The following is a 20,430-nucleotide window of genomic DNA, read 5'->3' as shown; positions in this document are numbered from 1 at the left end:
TCGAACTCTCCGCTCTTATACTAAATTCTTATAGTGGTTTAAGAACAATTTTTATTCCTATTCAGCTACCATTGTGTTTTAGCATTTGTTATTAAGGAATTGGGACAAAATTCAAAAAAATAGCCCCGCCCACATATATAAAATTGAAGATGTTTTTGAAGAATATGGATATAAGTCTGTTAACAAACATTAGAATACTAGCAACTACAGTAATAATAATGGTTGAGTTAGTTCTCAAGTGTGGGTGCTTCGAAGGGCAGAGGAATATTTTTTGTATGTTCTCCATAGGAATTGGGGATGGTCAGTTTTACGTTAAAATCTCTACGAAAAATTTGGTTCAATTCTACTTTCTAGGGATATAAAGAAGGAAAAGTTTGAATTACATAGGAACGATTTACAGATGAAAAACAAAATACTGTCAAGACTAATTTCCTGCCATTTATATGAGGGATGACGAAAATCAGGCTGTTTCTGAGTGGGGTGAAAAGAGTTCATATAGAAAATTTTTAATGATATTAGAACTTAACAGGAAGTCGTAAAATATAAAGCTTTGAAAAAAGTTGGGTTGAAGGAGGAGCTGGAGGCGCTATGTTGACCTCGGGAGGCTCGGAGCTGCGGTGCATGCATCTTTAAAACGTTTTAGAAGACAGACAAGCACAAATATTGTACTTATTGGTCACCAAAGAATTGTGCAGCTGGACACCTATATCATTTGCCTTTTGTCTCTGGTGCAAAATGTTCTTCAACGGAATTCGAAATGGCGAATTATTTGTAATCATTTTGAATTTGACATTTTTTTTACATCCTTCAAAATCCTAAAAAATGATTGCCGTTTTTGCTGGATTACTTCATTTAGTTTGGAAAGAAATAGCCAGTTTTAACCTGAGATTTAGGCCCGAGATTTTTGTCCGGACAAACTACATTGAAGGAGGTTATTGTTTGTATTCAGTTCCCTCAACTACCCTATAAATCTGTAGCCTAGGCCAGTTATTCCACCCTCTTATGTTCTGCCCCATTAAAATAGGCCTAGCCTATTTTCAGAGCATAGATGAATTTATCATTAATTAGATGATATTGTTAGCTGGAAGATCAAAATATTGCTCAGTACACCTTTAAATGCTGATCCTAATCATAGGGTTAAATACCCAGTGGTCTTCCAGCTGATCCATATTTTAACATTTCAGTTATTATAAAATCTCCATCTAGAAAGTGGATTGTTTCACCATTAGATGTGTCAAGATCTTCTTAACAAGTAAAAGATCAGCTTCAATATTTCAACTGTATAGCCTACAATGCTCACAATTTCAATATAGGCTACTGATAGACAACAATGGAGCCTAATCTTGTGACACATCTAAAGCTTGACCCTAATCTAAAAAAATGCTGTCTAATCTTTGACACAGGATCTTAAAGTTAGAACAACATATCCTGATCACAGACACAGTCAACCCTAGATAGATTTAATCTAAGACAAGTGTTTTGAAACAGAATAATTACATTTAATAGGCCTTGGTGTAGAGATAACTTTTGTTTAATTCAAATGTTGAAAAACTATATGTTTTCCAACATTGTATTTGCATTTAGCCAATCCTAAATAATTTAGTCTTAACTATCAGCCAATTCACAACTAGTCAACATAAACCAATATTGAAAAAAAAGAAATCACCAGTGCAACAACACAAACACAGAAACAAATCCACACCATGAAAAATAAGACAGAAGGAGAAAAAAAAGACTTTTCCTACTTTAGTAATTTAAATAGATCAGTACTTGAATGAGGCCTTAACCTTACTTATCCATCCAATTACATAGGTCAAACAGCATAGCCATACACAATCAACCAAAAAGAATAATCCATGGATAGGCAGGCATGTCATAAGTAAGTATAAATCATCATATATGAATATTAAAAAAAATAAAAAGACAAATAATTCAAAGGGAACCACAAGCAGTAGGGATCATCAAGAGAATACACACTTGCCTATAGGGTTTCAACACTTTAAATTCCCTGCCCAGGCAAGTGGCATGCCTACCATAAATTTCCTATGGTATCCCTGTGCTAGGTATCACCCCTGAAATATATGCCTATGAAAAAACAAATGTAAAACAACCAAGTAACTCCAGAACTAGCTTATCATACCTTGGTTTTTGTCCTCATGTACTTATGTTAATCTGAATGATCATACCTATGCATATTCTACATTATTACTAAATGTGTAGAAAAAATTCTTTTCAGTGAGAATATCTATCCAAGAATTATCTAGCCAATTTTAGTGAGAATATCTAGCCAAGATTAGGGACTGACCAGGTACTTGGGGTCTTACCCTATTAATTCATAGCCTAGGCTACCCTTACAAATGTATTGGTAGATGTTTACTTTCATCACTTATAAATGTAAAACTTAGAATAGTTTCATAACTTAGAGCACTTATAAATGCTAATTCTAGCTGTGCATCCATTTTTGGTTAACCCTTCTCCTCCATGGGGCAAACTAAAAATACATAAAGTAGGCTGGGTTTTGAAGCCATGGGAAAAGTTGGGGTTGTACAATATGAATGAAATTATATTTGAAATAGTAATTCCAGTCATTACTGGTAATTTCTATGTAGTAGGAAGTCAAAAGATAATTAAAAAAACTCATAGATCCATTGATGTTAATATCCACTTTCACTTTCAAGTTTAAACTTGCCAGCTGTTTGAAGAAAACAAATGTCTGATTTTGCTTATATGTAGCAGAACCTATAGAGCAAAGAGAATTAGTTCATGAGATCTGTATTCAGATTGGTTGACTTTTTAGTAGATGTTTATGACCTACTTTTTTTTTACTCTTTCAGGCTTCAAGGTGAATAATTATTCAATAAATATAAAATACAGACCTCCTCCCACTGCCTGCAGGGCTCATGGACTAATTTGCTTCACTCCATAGGTAATGTTACCTCAGTATTCAACCAAATTTGTTTCACCAAGGCCTTCCCATAGCCAAAGCATCTTTTCAAACAAATTGAATCTCAAACTGAAAAACTGTATAACCTCCATTCCCTCAGAAGATATTTCTTCAAATCAACAGAACATAAACCTAATGTTTAACTAATTGCTCTGATTCAACAGTTCACTGGCTAGTTTAAACTCAAAAGCGAAAGTGGATAATTAGCATTAATGGGTGTATAAGTTTTTGAATTATCTTTTGACTTACTTCTATACAGATCTTACTAGTGATGACTAGAAATAGTATTTAAAATATAATTTCATTCATATTGTACAGCCCCAACATTTCCCTTGGCTTCAAAATCTTTTGAATGGCTTCAAAATACTTTGATTAGTTTCAAAATTTCTGTCTTACCTCTAAGTTTATCCTACCAGATATCAAAAGGGATCATTAGCATATTTACTGATGTTTAGAAAGGTCTAAATTCAAAAGCCAAAAGATGAACATTTTATTGATGAGCTTTTAATGTTTGTTCTAGATATACTACTTAATTGGGTAAATGTTTAGTTTCCAATTTAGAGCCCTTAGAAATGCTAATTCTAAAAGTGCTTGCATTTTTTAGCTTTCTCAAATCCATTTTTTTAGCTTTCTAAATAAAGCTCATCAATAAAATGTTCATCTTTCAGGTTTTGAAGAAATTGTCATAGAAACTTTGGAGCAACTGCTTCAATAAAATTAAAAGTTCTAGTTCCCTTCTTAAGAGTCAAAAGTGATTGGAGAACAAGGACCCACCCTCTCATGCCCCTTTTGTTCTGAAATATTCCTCAGAATGTAATGTAAATTATGTATGGTTCTTTATAAGACACAGTGGGTGTTAGCCCAACACCTCTTAGTGCTTGTTTCTTCTTGTTTTTATGGCACTTGGTATTAACCAAGTGACATATAGCAATTGCCAATTCTGCCAGTCTATCGGTCCCAGTTTTGCTACTTTATGCACTTCCAGGTAAGCTAGGACAATGAAATTTGGCAGGCGTATCAGGGACATGACCAGCTTAAATTAGAAATAGTCTTTTTCCCAATTTGACCATCTGGGGGGGAGTGGGGGCCCAGTTAATTTGTAAAAAAATGAAGTATTTTTAACTTATGAGTGGGTGATGGGATCTTAATGAAATTTGATGTTTGGAATGATATTGTGTCTCAGAGCTCTTATTTTAAATTCTGACCGGATCTGATGACATCGGGGGGAGTTGGAGGGGGGAAACCTAAAATCTTGGAAAACACTTAGAGTGGAGGGATCAGGATGAAACTTGATGGGAAAAATAAGCACAAGTCCCAGATACATGATTGACATAATCGGAACGGATCCGCTCTCTTTGGGGTAGTTGGGGGGGGGGGGGTTATTTCTGAAAAATTAGAAAAAATGAGGTATTTTTAACTTACAAACAGGTGATTGGATCTCAATGAAATTTGATGTTCAGAAGGATATCGTGTCTTAGAGCTCTTATTTTAAAGCTTGACCGGATCTGGGTAATATGGGGGGGGAGTTGGGAGGGGGAATCCTAAAACTTGGAAAACACTTAGAGTGGAGGGATCAGGATGAAACTTGGTGGGAAAAATAAACACAAGTCCTAGATACATGATTGACATAAACAGAACGGATCCGCTCTATTTGGGGTAGTTGGGGGGGGGGGTATTTCTGAAAAATTAGAAAAAATGAGGTATTTTTAACTTATGAACGAGTGATCAGATCTCAATGAAATGTGATATTTAGAAGGATATCGTGGCTCAGAGCTCTTATTTTAAACCCGACCGGATCTGGTGACATTGGGGGGAGTTGGGAGGGGGAATCCTAAAACTTGGAAAACACTTAGAGTGGAGGGATTGGGATGAAACTTGGTGGGAAAAATAAGCACAAGTCCTGGATACATGATTGACATAAACGGAACGGATCCGCTCTCTTTGGGGTAGTTGGGGGAGGGGTTAATTCTGAAAAATTAGAAAAAAATGAGGTATTTTTAACTTACGAATGTGTGATCGGATTTCAATGAAATTTGATATTTAGAAGGATATCGTGTCTCAAAGCAATTATTTTAAATCCTGGCCGGATCTGGTGACATTGGGGAAAGTTTGGGGTGGGGGAAACTAAAATCATGGAAAACGCTTGGATTGGAGGGATTTGGGATGAAACTTGGTGGGGAAAATAATCAGAAGTCTTACATACGTGGTTTACATAATTGGAACGGATCCGCTCTATTGGGGGGGGGGGTGTTAATTCTGAAAAATAGGAAAAAATGACGTATTTTGAACTTATGAAGGAGTGATCGGATCTTCATGAAATTTCATATTTAGAAGGACCTCGTAACTCAGATCTCTTATTTTAAATCTTAACCTGATCAAGTGTAATTGGGGTGGCAGTTGGGGGGGACCAGAAATCTTAGAAAATACTTAAAGTGGTGAGATCAGGATGAAACTGGATGGGAAGAATAGAAACCTGTCTAAGATACGTGACTGACATAACCGGACCGGATATGCTCTCTTTGGTGGAATTGGGGGGGGGTGGGGTAATTTTGAAAATTGAGGTATTTGTAACTTACAAAAGGGTGACCAGATCTGAATAAAATTTGATATTTAGAAGGATCTTGTGCTTTAAAGTTGTAACTTTAAATTCCGACCAGATCCTGTGACATTGGGGGGAGTTGGAGGGGGAAACCGGAATTTTTGGAAAATGTGAAAATTGGGGTATTTTTATCTTATGAATAGATGATCGGATCTTAATGAAATTTGATTTTTAGAAGGAATTCATGTCTCAGAGCTCTTATTTCAAATCCCGACCAGATCTTTTGACATTGGGGGGAGTTGGAGGGGGAAATCTTGGAAAAACACTTGGAGTGGAGGAATCAGGATGAAGCTTGGTGGAGAGAATAAACAAATGTCCTTGATACGTGATTGACAGAATCGTACTGGATTCGCTCTCTTTGGGGGAGTTGGGGGAGGGGTTCAGTGATTTGGCGAGTTTGGTGCTTCTGGACGTGCTAGGATGATGAAAATTGGTAGGTGTGTCAGGGAGCTGCACAATTTGACTTGATAAAGTCGTTTTTCCAGATTCGACCATCTGGGGGGCTAAAGGGAGAGGAAAAATTAGAAAAAATTAGGTATTTATAACTTACGAGTGGGTGATCGGATCTTAATGAATTTTGATATTTAGAAGGACATCGTGACTCAGAGCTCTTATTTTAAATCCTGACCGGCATTAAGCCTCTTATTTTCCTTTTTAAATCAATCCATTGATTCATAGAATTTTGTTAGAGCTCATACCATATGATCTCTTGGCTTTTAGCTCTTCTCGCCTCATCACAAGTGCCATATGAGCTCTTAGCTCTTGATATTTTCACTTGGTTATTTATAGAAATTTCTGTTTGTTCTGGGTTTCATTGATTTATCAAAAATGATTTATGATTGTTTATTTCTAAAAAAAATATTTGATTTATTTTTGATCATCTTTGGTTTAATGTAGCTCCTTACTTTTGTTTTTAATCTTCTTTTGTAGAAAAGTTTTTTTTTTTGAGTTAACATTCATGAAATCAAAGGAAAGGAATCAAATAGTGTGTTCACATTGTCCCTATGTAAATAGTATCATCTGTAAATTTATTTAATCTTTCTGTGTTTCATTTATTTTACTTAATTTTCTATGGTTCACTATATTTCTCTAACTAAATTTTTTTAACTATATTTTTTCTAACTTAATTTGTTTAACTATATTATGTAACTTAATTTTTCTATGTTTAATTTAATTTACTAATTAAAAGATGAACATGCCACTTGATATGCCTTTTAATACCCTTTCCAAATTTATTGACTATTACTATTACTAATCCTATTTGGGCCCTTAAAGTAGCACCTCAATTGTCCTATTTCACCCTTCTGTTCAGTCTAGTGTCTGTAAGAAAGGTCTGCTTGTCAGATACAATATAAGACACTTGGTTATAGTGACCATGAGGAAGGTGTGACCCATGGAGATTGCTCTCTTGGGACACTACTCCACAATAGCAACTAAGATAAAGTATTAACTTGACCTTTTGAAAACTTTTGTTGATAGCTACTTCTATGGTGCTAACTTGAATGTTAAAAACCTAGAATAGGGTTATTTGGTTTTGTGTTTGACTTGTAGGTCAGCAAAATGTCACTATAGAGGTGTTTGAAGAAAAGCATTGGCAGCATTTAGGGACCCAGTCTCTTGTTATATATGATAACTGGTTGGCCAAGCCATATAATTTTTAGCTTGTAGCTCATCCTTGAACTACTTCAATTAGACTAGTAGCATTTTTTTTAGAAAGAGTAGAAGAGACATTGACTTTCCTCTTGAAGTTATTTGTTGCTGATGGCTATGAAACCTCAGTTGTTCATCTATCAGCACTTCTGGATCTCTTTATTTTGTCATTTGTCTTTAGTACTGAATTTGACAGTGATTTAGGGCTGGAAATGATGTACTACTGATAAGGATTGTTGTTACCATAATATAGGACACAATACTGTGGCATATTGAATTCAAAACACTAGTCTTGTGTCCATGTTTGGATATTATATAGTTCAACTGCAGATTTTGTTAACATTTCAAGCTTAAACAGCTTGGTGTCATCAGCATAGAGAGTAATGTTGCTTTCTCTTCAATTTACTAGGTCATTGGTAGGGACCAAAACACTGCCTTGGGGGACTGTACTTGGATCATCACATGGTTCAAAGACTTGTCACCACCAGGTGAGTCCATCATCAAACCTGTTGAGTCCATCCAGTCAGATAGGCCATGATCCTATTGACTACGTCTGCATAGATATATGCTGCCAGAAGCTTCAATCTGAAATGGTTGTATGGTACCTTTTCAAAACCTGGGTCCAATGATACTAGATTCATATTTGGTGTCAGACTCCTGGGTCTGTAGTTTTTAGATCTAGTACAGACACCTTTCTTGAATATTGGGGAGACATTGGCAAGTTTCCAGTCAATGGGTTTTGTGTTTAAATCAAGCAACAGATGGAACATATTACACAGTGTTAGTGCAATTTCTTAGGCAAGCTTCTTCAGCAGTCTTGGATGCAAATTATCAGGGCTAGTGACCTTGTTTGTTTTTATGGCATTTGGTATTTACCAAAGAACATATAGTGATTGCAAATTCTGTCAGTCTCTCTGTTGGTCCTAGTTTTGCTAGTTTAGGCACTTCCAGATAATCTAGGACAACGAAATTTGGCAGGCATATCAGGGACCAGACCAGATTACATTAGAAATAGTCGTTTCCTCGATTTGACCATCTGGGGGGAGTGGGGGGGATGGTTAATCTGGAAAAATTAGAAAAAATGAGGTGTTTTTAACTTACGAATGGGTGATTGGATCTTAATGGAATCTGATATTTAGAAGGATATCATGTATCAGAGCTCTGATGCATCTTGGAAAACGCTTAGAGTGGAGGGATCACGATGAAACTTGGTGGGAAAAATAAGCACAAATCCTAGATACATGATTGACATAACTGGAACGGATCTGCTTTCTTTGGGGGAGTTGAGGGGAGGGTATATTCTGAAAAATTAGAAAAAATGAGGTATTTTGAACTTACAAAGCAGTGATCGGATCTTAATGGAATTTTATATTTAGAAGGATCTCGTACCTCAGATCTCTTATTCCAAATCCAGACCAGATCCAGTGTCATTAGGGAGAGTTGGGGGGGGGCAGAAATATTGGAAGAGGTTTATAGTGGAGAGGTCAGGATGAAACTTGGTGGGAAGAATAAGCACAAGTCCAACATACATGACCAAAATAGCAGGACTGGATCTGCTCTTTTTGGGGGAGTTGAGGGGAGGGGTAATTTGGAAAAATTAGAAAAAATGAGGTCAATCTTAATGAAAGTTGATATCTAGATGGATCTTATGCTTCAGAGCTCTTATGTAAAATCCCAACCAAATCCCTTGGCATTTGGACAGTTGGAGGGGGAAACCGGAAATCTTGGAAAATGAGAAAATTGAGGTATCTTTATCTTATGAATGGGGGTTTGGATCTTAATGAAACTTTATATATAGAAAAATCTTATGTCTCAGATGCTGGGGACATAAGGACCTGGATCTGGGGACATAAGGAGTTGGAGGGGGGAAACAGAAATCTTGGAAACCAGATATCTTGGAAAACGCTTAGAGTGGAGAGATAGGGATGAAGCTTGATGGGAAGAATAAGCACAAGTTCTAGATACATGATTGACATAATTAGAATGGATCCGCTCTCTTTGGGGGAGTGGGGGGGGTATTAATTCGGAAAAAATTGAAAAAATGAGGTATTTTTAACTTATGATTGGATCTTAATGAATTTTTATATTTAGCAGGACCTTGTGTCTCAGAGCTCTTGTTTTAAATCCCGACCGGCGTTAAGCCTCTGATTTTCCTTTTAAATCAGTCTATTGATTCTTTGAATTTTGCTAGAGCTCATGTCATATGAGCTCTTGGCTCTTCTGATCTTGTCACAAGTGCCATATGAGCTCTTAGCTCTTCTTTTTGATGGCAGAAGTAAAATGTCAGCAGAAGAAATGTATCATTTGATTCCCCACTCAATGCTCTTTCTAAATATAATAGTCACTGCTGTTGCAACTGTGCCCCAAAATTCTGAATGTAGCTTGAGTCTTATCTGACCCTTTTAGGTGGACTAGGATGTAACTGCAACAGTTGTCATTGTTATATTTGGAAAAGAGTATTGAATGGTGTATTTTTTTTTTACATTTTACTCAAAATAAAACTTAGTGAACCCTGTTTCATAATTGGCCTTTTTGAGCTCAAATTGGAATTTATTACAGTAGGAATTAGTTTATTTATAAAGAGTGCTAAAAGGCTACTAGATTGGTATGCTCCTTTATTAGCAAGGAAATTTCATCTAAACATAAAAAATTGACCTCTGGTAGTTCTCAAAGTGCTTGTATTAAGCTCCATATTTTCCAAGAATAAAATATATATGCACATTTGCTATCTTAGGCTTTTTTCTTATTTTAAGATTAGTCATTGAGTCAATGGTGTTTGTGACCTGAGCCCTAACTTTTTTTTATGAGTCTGCTCATAATAATAATAACAATAATCCTACAAAGTAATTGAGTCTGGTGGATAAAAATTTGAGAAATGTATCTAGGCATGCTGTCCAGAATAGGTTGTATCCGAGAAGGGGTCTGCAAAGTTTTTTCTCTGCTCATTCCTTAGCTGATTTTTCTAAGGCTTGTTTATTCCTTATTTCTATGAGTGAGGATAGATTTATTCTGAACTTGGAAGTTTAGGTTGTGAGACAGAAATCAGATTTATCTCATTTTAGTTGCCTCAGTTGGAAGCTGAGAAATACAGTTTTTGATTCCCTGTTCAGTGCTTTTTCTGAATATAATAATTCTTGCTGTTATAATTGTGTTCTAGCCACATTCCTCTAATGGGGGTGTGAATAATCCTATGCTATATGGTAAAGTTAGCTGATTTTGTAGGTTTGTATTGCTCTTTGTGCTTATTTCTCATCAACAGTTGATTGATAATGCCAAATAGAGATGACTTGAAACAACACAAAATATCAGCAAACATTTGTATATAGCCTAAGAATGTATTCAGTCCCATTAGAGGGGGCTGTGACAGACTTGTAATGGCAGCAATTATTACATTTGGTATGTAGTGAAGAGAGTTGAATAGGGAATCAATTGGTAAATTTCTCCTTTTTTTTCTGTCTTTTTTCTGCATTGTAACAAGAGTTTGCCCTGATCCCCGGAAAAAATTACTTTCGTTAATTCTGATTGAGTCTTCTTATCCTTGACTCTAGGTCATGAAAACACATTTCAAAATATGCTTAATATTGTGTGTGATATCCCTGTTGGTGTGCTAAAATTAGAGCTTATTAGTATGATTCCCAGTCTTGTTGATGCAACTAAAATTGGAAGCTCTAGATCCTTCTGCCTTAAATTTCTTGACAATGCTGCCTTAAATAAAGCTATAAATGATAGTTTGTGTTTGGGATACAAGCTTTTTAAAATTAGACCTTTCGAGAAATATCCTCCTAGAGGCTACTAGAGTGATGTCTATTGAGTTGCGATGCTCAATAAATCTTTCAGTAAATTGTTGGTGAGTTCTACCAATATAAAACTTTCCACAAGAACAAGGAATTTTATACACCCCACTAACTAAATCTCCCCGGGTTAAATCCTTCCCAGAATTAAGAAAACTACCTAACGGTCTCACTGATTGGAAATAAGTATCAATGTTATGTTTACCTAAAATTCGTTTAAGTATCTCCCCCAAAGTAGGTATATAAGACAAAGAAATGAACCTTTTCGGCATGTTTAATTCTGTACACTGTGAAACCTCAATAACCCTATTGTTGTGTTTAATGCGTCTATTTTTTATTATTTTATCAATGAATTTAATTGGGTAACTATTACAAAATAAAATATCCCTCAAATAAAACAATTCAGAATCTAAAACTCCTGAGAACAAATTCTGAAAGCTCTATCCACCAGTGCAATCACAACCCCTCGTTTCACTGAAATAGGGTGGCACGAGTGAAGGTTTAGATGCCTATCACTGTGTGTAGGCTTTCTATATACTGAAAAAAGTAAGTGGAAATCTTTTTTAATCAATAGGATATCAAGAAAAGGTAGTCTGTCATTTTCTTCAAACTCCACTGTAAGTTTTACATTTTTGTCAAAACTATTTAAATGTTTATGGAAAAGGTCTAAGGACTCTAAACCGTGTTTCCAATTGATTAAAAAAAGGTTTCCACTTACTTTTTTAGTATATAGAAAGCCTACACGCAGTGATAGGTATTTGAACTTTCACTCCTGCCACCCTATTTCAGTGAAACGAGGGGTTGTGATTGCACTGGTGGATAAAGCTTTCAGAATTGTATTTTTTATTATTGGTGGTGGTTTTATTTGTTTTTAGCTTAGTGTTTTTTCTAATCAGTAGCGACAATTGTATTTATTATTATTGGTGGTGGTTTTATTTGTTTTTAGTTTAGTGCTTTTTCTTTTTATCTTGTGCTGAGGACGCCTAGTTTGGATACAGGCGAAATATCCGCGTTATTTTAGTCTTTCCTCTCTTCTGGCCGCAGTCTCTTTTTTTTTTTTTTTTTTTTTTTTTTTTTTTTTTTTTTTTTTTTTTTTTTTTTTTTGTGGAGTTTTATCTCTCTTTGTTGTTTAACAACAATACAAAAGCCTTACAAACGAAAACCCAAAATTTGAAGCTTAGTAAATATCGTTGTTAGAAGTTGGACTTGCTTTAATAATCAAAATCTTCGAGTATGAGTACAATATATACATATATATATATATATATATATATATATATATATATATATATATATATATATATATATATATTCATTTTAGAATTTTATTAATTGCAGTTAAAGAGGGAATCTTTCTCAAAAATCTCTCTGGAAATGCCTACTCTGGGGATTTAGTCCATGAGCAGCCTTTGGTTTTGCTGGCATTGGAAATTCTACAGAGACATGGCTTTGACTCCCTTGTAGCAACAATATGTCATTTAATGTGTGGTCTACTGCTGTCATGGGCTGGAAAAGACATTGCTATGGACATTGTAAGCTAGCTATAAAATTATTTTTACGATTGTCGTCTGCAATTGCAATTAACAGGACAAAATTGCCTATCTTAATTTCAATAAAAATAATATCAATATTATTGGATTGCTATTAATATATAATTTCTTTTAATATTATCAAGTAGGCCTAATTGAGTAATATATAGCAATTAATATTAGTTTATAAGAACTTGTATGCTATATGCAAACTTTAGCTGTAAGAAAAGCTATACTGCAAGAAAAGACAATTTATATAAGTAAAACTACAAATATAGCATTTAGAGTGCTACTAAAATTTCTTAAAAGTAATCAAATTACGAAAAATTTAATGTTCCCGAAAGAGTAACACACAAATTTAGAACCTTGAATCTAAGTGGGCAATAACTAAATGAACAATAACTATGAATGACCAAATGAAACCCGATTTAGCAAAACACTAAATTAACACCAATAAGGGAATGAATAATCATCAAGAGTCATCGTAAGAGATTGAATCATCATCAAGAGCCACAAGTTTTAAAAACACAGCTTTGTAGTCACTATGCAACTCATGTTGAACTAGATATGTATTATCTAGTTATGTGATATGTCTAGATATATGAAAATTATCTAGTTAATAAAATTATCTAGATATGTAATATGTAGATATATGTAACTTATTGAATTAGATATGAATCAGTGTAGTAATTTAAATCAAGATTCGTAAAAAAAAATATGCTGCGCAATATTTTAAAATGGTTCAAGCATCTCAGGCTAAGATGCACTACCTTAGAATAACAGGTCAGGCGAGGGTTCTTGTGCACTTTTTCTTTAGCTGTGTTTTTTCACATTTGTTTACTTAGATAGAACATTGTTATAAAACCAAACCCAATGTACCTTGACCTTTATCAGTCATGCTAATGACTTCAAATGCCGATGATTTGTTTGGGATTTATTTTAGAATAACTTGGGCAGCTAGAACATCTAGACAGTACATATTGCATTGGCTCTAATTTGTATTCACAAAAAGTAAACTGCAATTTTTCTTTCTTATTATCATTCAGAACTTCAATATAAAGTCATTTGTAATCATCTTATAAAATATCAACAAATTTAATCAATTTGAAATATTATTTTTTCTGTTAATGATTACAAATATATGTTTTTTTCTGCACCCCTGTTTGTTCTAGTCCTACTAAAAAATTTGAGATCTATGGTAAATAGATTTTCAACTTTGCATTGGCAACAAATATAATTTTCATTGTATATTGTACATTAATACTTTTCACCTAATGTAGAAATCTCTTTAAGAGGTCACGATTTTTTTAAATTGAACGTTGGAATGAAATGTGGGTGATAAATGCTAAGAAGACCAAAATAATGAAATATGCAATACTATGCTATGGTATGGCTTCACGGCAAAGAAAAAATGGCAGAGAAATAAATATAAAAAGAAAATATAAATGTAAATGAAAGTATATATATATATATATATATATATATATATATATATATATATATATATATATATATATATATATATATATATATATATATATATATATATATATATTTCAATTTTACAAATATTTGCTCGAATTTTTGCTTTAATCTAACTGTGGCATCAGCTTGTATTTTTACCTTATTAACCAATTAACAACTAGTAATAAAATATCCTTCAACGCTCTTTTTTTTTCAGCGGTTTCAATTTAAAAGCTTGAGATTTAATTGTGTCTGAACGTCTTGTGGGCTTGAGACATTTGCAGAAACACTATTCAGATTGGAAATAAAACTATTCCAGGTAGAGCTGGCACCTATGGTACCAATTAATTATGAAAGGATTAATTGGAATCAGGAAAATCGGAGAGTATTTTGGAATAATTGCATTTGAGTTTAGAAAATTCTTCTATCTTCATCATCAAAATTTACTCGTAAATGTTTCAACTAAAATAAAATTTAATCCCACAACATTTAACATGTGAATATACTCTTTACTTACAGTTTTTGCAGGTCTGTGATTGAATGTCTACTATATTTTTTAATGTTAATATTTAATTGCGTCTTTTGAATAATCACAATAGTCACGTCCTGTTTAAATAATCATACTCTTATACTTTCTGGGATTTTTCTAAAAAAAAAGAAAAAAAGAGAAAGGTATTCATGGGATATCTATGTCATTTAATGTAGCAAGCAGAACGAAAATGAAATCTGACTATTTTAGGTCAAATGGAAACTTAAATAAGCATATTTATTTAAAATATTAGGAGCAAATGAGAAGTCCATTTTCAGTGAAAATGAACTCCATTCGTAGTTGTGTAGTTATCGGTAGTAGTGGCTTCGAAAAAAAAAGAAGAGAATCATGGGTGAAAACCAGTAAAAAATAAGCTAAATCTATGTGGCACCATACAGCTTAAAGAGCTAAATCTATTTGGCACCATACAGCTTAAAAAGCTAAATCTATTTGGCACCATACAGCTTAAAAAAGTGTAGCTTACGTTTGAAGGTGTGGCTGTCTTTGGGAATTCATAGGCTATTAGTGTTTGAGTTTTTGTGGCCAAAACTGTGGTAAATTCAACTAATTAATTTTGCTTATTTATTTCTTGGCTTAACTGAGCAACATTGACAAAAATGTGAAATTGCCCAAAAATCTTTAGAATTTTGAAACAGTCAAAAGAAAAATTTTGTAAAACAGTACATCATGAGTGTGAGGTGTAGTCGGAATACAAAGTTGGATTCTTCTTATCACTTGTCTACTAATATAAAAGCTGTGGTATGCTTTCTTTTGTGTCACTTTTGACCAAACTGTGGTTTCTTTGTATATGGTACCTTTGGGTGGCTGACGTAAATCTCAAGTAGGTGTTGCAGACAGCCACTTGAAAATGCCTAATATACGAAAAATGAAAACGTGAACGCGAAACATGAAACGTGAAACGTGTAAGTTTTGATTTATTAAAGTAGTTTTTTCAGATTTTGAAGGAAACTGAAAATCCAATTGAATTTTTTACAATCTAGATTCTTCAATCTATTTGATTAAATGGGCAACCTGACAACATGACATGATTAAATGGGCAAACCTGACAAGTTGGTTCTTTTGAATGCTCTTTTTGGTACCTAAAGTTGTAGATGGTCATTTTGGAAATGATTTATGACAGGATATCTTCTGCGGGAGAAGGGGAGGAGATTTAAGTTCCTAGAACTATCCTTGAAACGAGCTCTAAAATTGGCCTTTCAAGAACAATACAGTGTTTAGGTTGTTTTGTGTGTGTATTTTGGACTTCTAATTTATATGTTGTGTCTGTGCTATTTTCCTGTTGTAGGTAAGCGCCAATGACTTCAGTTCTCGTTTATAAAGAGTTCGAAGTCCCGCTTATGTTCCTGTCAACTATCACCATATGCTATACATTTTTAAATATGTTTGTGTTTTGTCTCTACTTACTTTGTGTTTGAATGCTTTATCTCTATCCGTGTGCTTTATTTTACTTATGAAGATTTTTTTTTCATTTTCTTTGCTTGTAAGTGATTTTGTTTCATGATGGTCTCAAGCTTAATTACAAAATCTAATATAGTGATTTTCCTATTTTTTTTCTCAAAATTTTCTCGCAAGAACGTGCGCATGCTTTAGTTTTCTTATTCTTTTTTGAGATGGGGAGAGGATAGAAAACAAACAAACCTAAAAACAAGGAGAATTATTGGGAAGGCATTGGAAATTGCAGAAGAAATTTCAAAAAATACAATTTCAGGCAAAATTCTCCTCCCCTATGTGTGTGCCCCCTACCACCATTCTCTTTCAAGGTGTTTTATTTCTGTTTTCGTTTAAGTCATGACCTTTGGCAAAAATGAAAAGAAGCAGTTTTTATTGGAACGGTGGATGGATTTTTGTGGGTGTTAGTTTGTCCCGTCATGCATACTTAAAAAGGAATGCCCTGCATCAGCCATCAGCGAAGTTGTGCTACAAGAAATATTACAAGCATATTATGAAATACAAATAATATTAGATACTTTGTTTGATTTTCCGTTATGAAGCTGAGTTCACTGAATATTTGATTTTTCAGTGGCGAGGATTAAAAAGAAACAATATCCATGAGTCTTCATTGGGTTTGATGCCTCAGGTTGATGACTATGTGAAGAATATGAGTGACCGGATTCTTAAGGCTTATTTTCTAAATCCGCTTGTGTTGCTAACTTACATCAGTGGATCAACTTCGATATTTCAGAACTTCTTTCTGGCTGGCAGTCTTTATGGTACTGTTAAAGGTAAGACAGCTTTTAATTGGAAAAAAAGTTCAAACAAGGTTTTTCACATAGCTTCTCCTAGAAAGAGTATAGTAAATAGATTCCCATGTATTTGAACCTTCTTGACACCAGCAGTGCCTTCACTGGTAATATTAATGCCAAGCATATTTTGACAATGAACTGCTTACAATACTAATGATTCCAAGGGACCATGTATTATTGTCAACATTTTAATTTTCATTTGGTACTCCTGCACTCAATATATTTGAAAATCTACTATCAACAAGACTGATGTAGAGTTATTGTATCTCTGGTCTAGTTGGCTAGATATTTTTGGCAAAGGTGGTTGGTGTTGGAGTGAGTAATATCACCCTCTCCCTCTGGCTTAAATTCCTTATTCAAATTCTTGCAGACTAATTTTGTAACCTAGATTAGGATTTATATAAAGTCCCCAAAAAATAGAATCACTGAGAAATAAACTGAAAAATTGACTTAGGATGACTTCATACAATCGCTATGGACCAGAGTATCGCTTGAAAGAATCGAAGTTTGAAGTCCCAAGCTGCCGACTCTAGCCAGTAAATACACACATGGAAGTAACAAAATGAATGGTCATGCTAGGTCTTAAGACTCCTATACCACCTGAGGAGATTGTGAGCAATATTTCGGTTGGTTGAAGGTGGACAGAACGAGGGCATATTTACAAGGATCGAGGATCTGAACACTGTCAAAGTGAAAGGAGACGGTTAAGAATCCTTGGAACTTGCTTCATGCTAATAGAAGAGGTTGCGAATTTGTGTCTTTGTTAGTTTATTTATAAATTAAGTAGAATGTGTGTATTCTAAGAGTGTTTCCATTAAGTATATCCTGAAAATGCTCCAATTCGAGTCTTCCTGGCAGTTTTGTGCTTGCCCATACCAAAAAAACCTAATTTATCTCAGTTTTCTGAATATAAGTCATCGACATTGAAGTCTAATAATATAACTTATGTAGGACAAACTTACAAAGAAGTCTTTAATAATATTGCAACATGCTATTTGTTCTGTTCTTTTTCTGTCTTGAATTGTTGTTTTCCTTTCTTTTCAGGTTCGACGATATTGTAATCAACTTTCTTGGTATTAATAGTCTATCCAATCGTGTATGCAGTTCCCATTTTAATCCCTTTTACTCTATATATTTTATCAAAGAAGCATCACCAGCAAACAGAAATTAAGCAGAATATGTGTACTCTAAGAGTCTTTGCAATATGTGTATCCTGAAAATGCTCCAGTTCAAGCATGTCTTTCTGATAGTTTTGTGCTGGCCCATACCAAATAGACCTAATTTTTCTCAGCTTTCTGAATAGAAGTCATCGACATTAAAGTCTAATAATATAACTTATTTAGGACAAACCAACAAAAGAAGTCTTTAATAATATTGCAACATGCTATTTGTTCGTATAAAATGTTCTTTTCTGTCTTGAATTGTTATTTCCATTTTTTTTTCAGGTTCTATGATATTGTCATCAACTTTCTTGGCATTAATAGCCTATCAAAACCTATATGCAGTTCCCATTTTGATCCCTTCTACTCTGTATATTATAACAAAGAAGCATCATCAACAAACAGAAATTAAGCAATCAATCATCTGGCTTGAGGTTCTTTCCAACTTTGCTGTCTTTATTGCTGTACTTGGATCTCTTATATTCTATTCTTTTAAGATGACAGGAACATGGGAATTTTTGGATGCTACATACGGTTTTGTGTAAGAATTTTTATTTTTTTGTGTGAATTTTTTTTTGTGGAATTCTTTTCGACAAACAGATTATAGTTGAAAGTTAAAGTATGAATTATCAATAGTAAAAGAGCCAAGAATAATTGCTTTCTATCTCGCTATGGTAGAAATATAATTCCAAAAAATTCTAAAATTTTGTTTCAAAGAAAGTAGAAATAAAATTTGTTGTTTTTTTTCGTATACGACAAAAATTATCTTATCTGAATTCCCTTCGGGTATTAATCATTTTGATGAATTTGATGACTAAAGTTCAGTTCTTTGCCAATTTCTGCTTGCTGCTTACGTAGTATTGAAATATTTGTTTCAAAATTTAACGCTGGAATTATTTATATCATCAAGTTTCCAGAGGTTTATATTAACAAAGAAAAAAAAATCATTTTTATAACTCGAATAATAAGTGTCTAGAAATTTTAAAAATATAGGATTGGGGGGGGGGGTCAGAAATATAACAAAAGAATAATAGTAATAAATAAGAAGAAGGCAACACAACAAAAATGTATAGAAATACAAAAAGCAGATGACAGACAATATAAGACCTGGAATATAAAAGAAATATTAAAACTCCTCCATTACAAAAGATTGCTAGCACAAACTTAGTATTCACTATTAAACCTTTGCTCTCTCCCCACAAATATTACAAAACAATGTCGGCAGCCGGAGACTGTATTTTAAGAAGAGCTTTAACGTAACAATTCTTCAAACACGTTGAAGTCTCTGTCGTAAGCACGCATAATCATATCTAATTGTTTTCCATATCTGATATCAGGTTAGGTTATTAAAAATTTTCATAATTAGGTTACTAAATTGCAACTAAAATATGTTACTAAAATTTTTAAATTAGATTATTAAATCATGTCTGATTGGGTTAGGTTATATTTGGCTATAAATATCAGAAATGGGTTAAAAGCCTAATTCAACCACATCTAACCTAACCTGTTATCATTAAACCTCGCATCAAATTGTGCAAGCTGACTGGCAACGCTGACCAAATCCAAGGAGAAAAAAGGTATTTCGGACATTCACCGCTGAATGTCGACATTCACAAATATCGAACTTTCAGGGTCAATATATACAAAATTCTAGATTTATTTGAACCTTATAAGTTTAAACTTTTTATTTTTTTTTTCACAAGTCATGTATTGAGTTTGATACCTCTGACTTAAATCGTAATCATAGCTGTCTTCTATCGCGAAAAACATCTGAATCTATTTGATAGTCAGGGAAGTGTTTCTACCTATATTATTCGCAAAGTTGTATTTCGTAGTCTATAACTTTTAGGCTCCGTAAATTGCTTCAAAATTCTTCCAAAATAGGTTATGTACACCATATAAATAGTGCATAGAGACGTACGAAGGGGAAAATACTTAGACCTCAAGATCTTAATTTTCAAATTTTTGGGCGTCACTGATTTAAATTATCAAATAATTGTTTTGCTATTGCTCCCTCCTCCTCAAAAAGTACACATACGTATGTGCCTGACATAATCCATCAAAGGTTTCAAAGTGAAAAAGTGATCTGTTTGAAAAGCAGCTGAATAGAATTATTAAATAGTATATATTTTCAGTTATCTAATCTTAGGGTCTTTATTTTCCTAATTAAGGTATGAAAACTTAGAACTGAGGGTTCCCAAGTATTTATTTCCCCTTGATATTAGATCACTTTTTTAATAATCCTTATGTGTAAATATAAAATCACTGCTTTGTGTTTTTTTTTATTATATAACTTGACCAAACCCTTTACTTGTGAATAGTCTTGAATTCCACAGAAAAGTGATAAGTATCCTGTGATGACTAGTGAGCTGTAATACACTTGAATAATAGTTATCATACCGTTTAATGGTGTTCCCATCAAAATATCACTGTCATCAAAATAAAGCTTGATTGATTGAATTAATTGAATTGAAGTGCATATTTATAATACCGTATATTT

The 20,430-nt window shown here is 33.7% G+C and overlaps 1 protein-coding gene across 1 annotated transcript in view; it reads left to right on the top strand.

The window, feature by feature from the left end:
* The first annotated feature begins 780 nt into the window (after positions 1–780).
* The window catches only part of LOC136036307 (phosphatidylinositol glycan anchor biosynthesis class U protein-like), a 38,596-nt gene continuing 18,946 nt past the window's right edge, over positions 781–20,430 (top strand). The window contains exons 1-4 of the mRNA XM_065718462.1: positions 781–931; positions 12,323–12,516; positions 16,548–16,749; positions 18,216–18,471. Coding sequence (XP_065574534.1) covers positions 823–931; positions 12,323–12,516; positions 16,548–16,749; positions 18,216–18,471 — 761 coding nt within the window. The 5' untranslated portion in view covers positions 781–822. The remainder of the gene's footprint in view (positions 932–12,322; positions 12,517–16,547; positions 16,750–18,215; positions 18,472–20,430) is intronic.

This window comes from Artemia franciscana, chromosome 2, assembly GCF_032884065.1.
Source record: "Artemia franciscana chromosome 2, ASM3288406v1, whole genome shotgun sequence".
Lineage (NCBI taxonomy): Eukaryota > Metazoa > Arthropoda > Branchiopoda > Anostraca > Artemiidae > Artemia > Artemia franciscana.
Note: the sequence above shows the minus strand (reverse complement) of the source record. Positions and strands in the feature narration are given on the sequence as shown.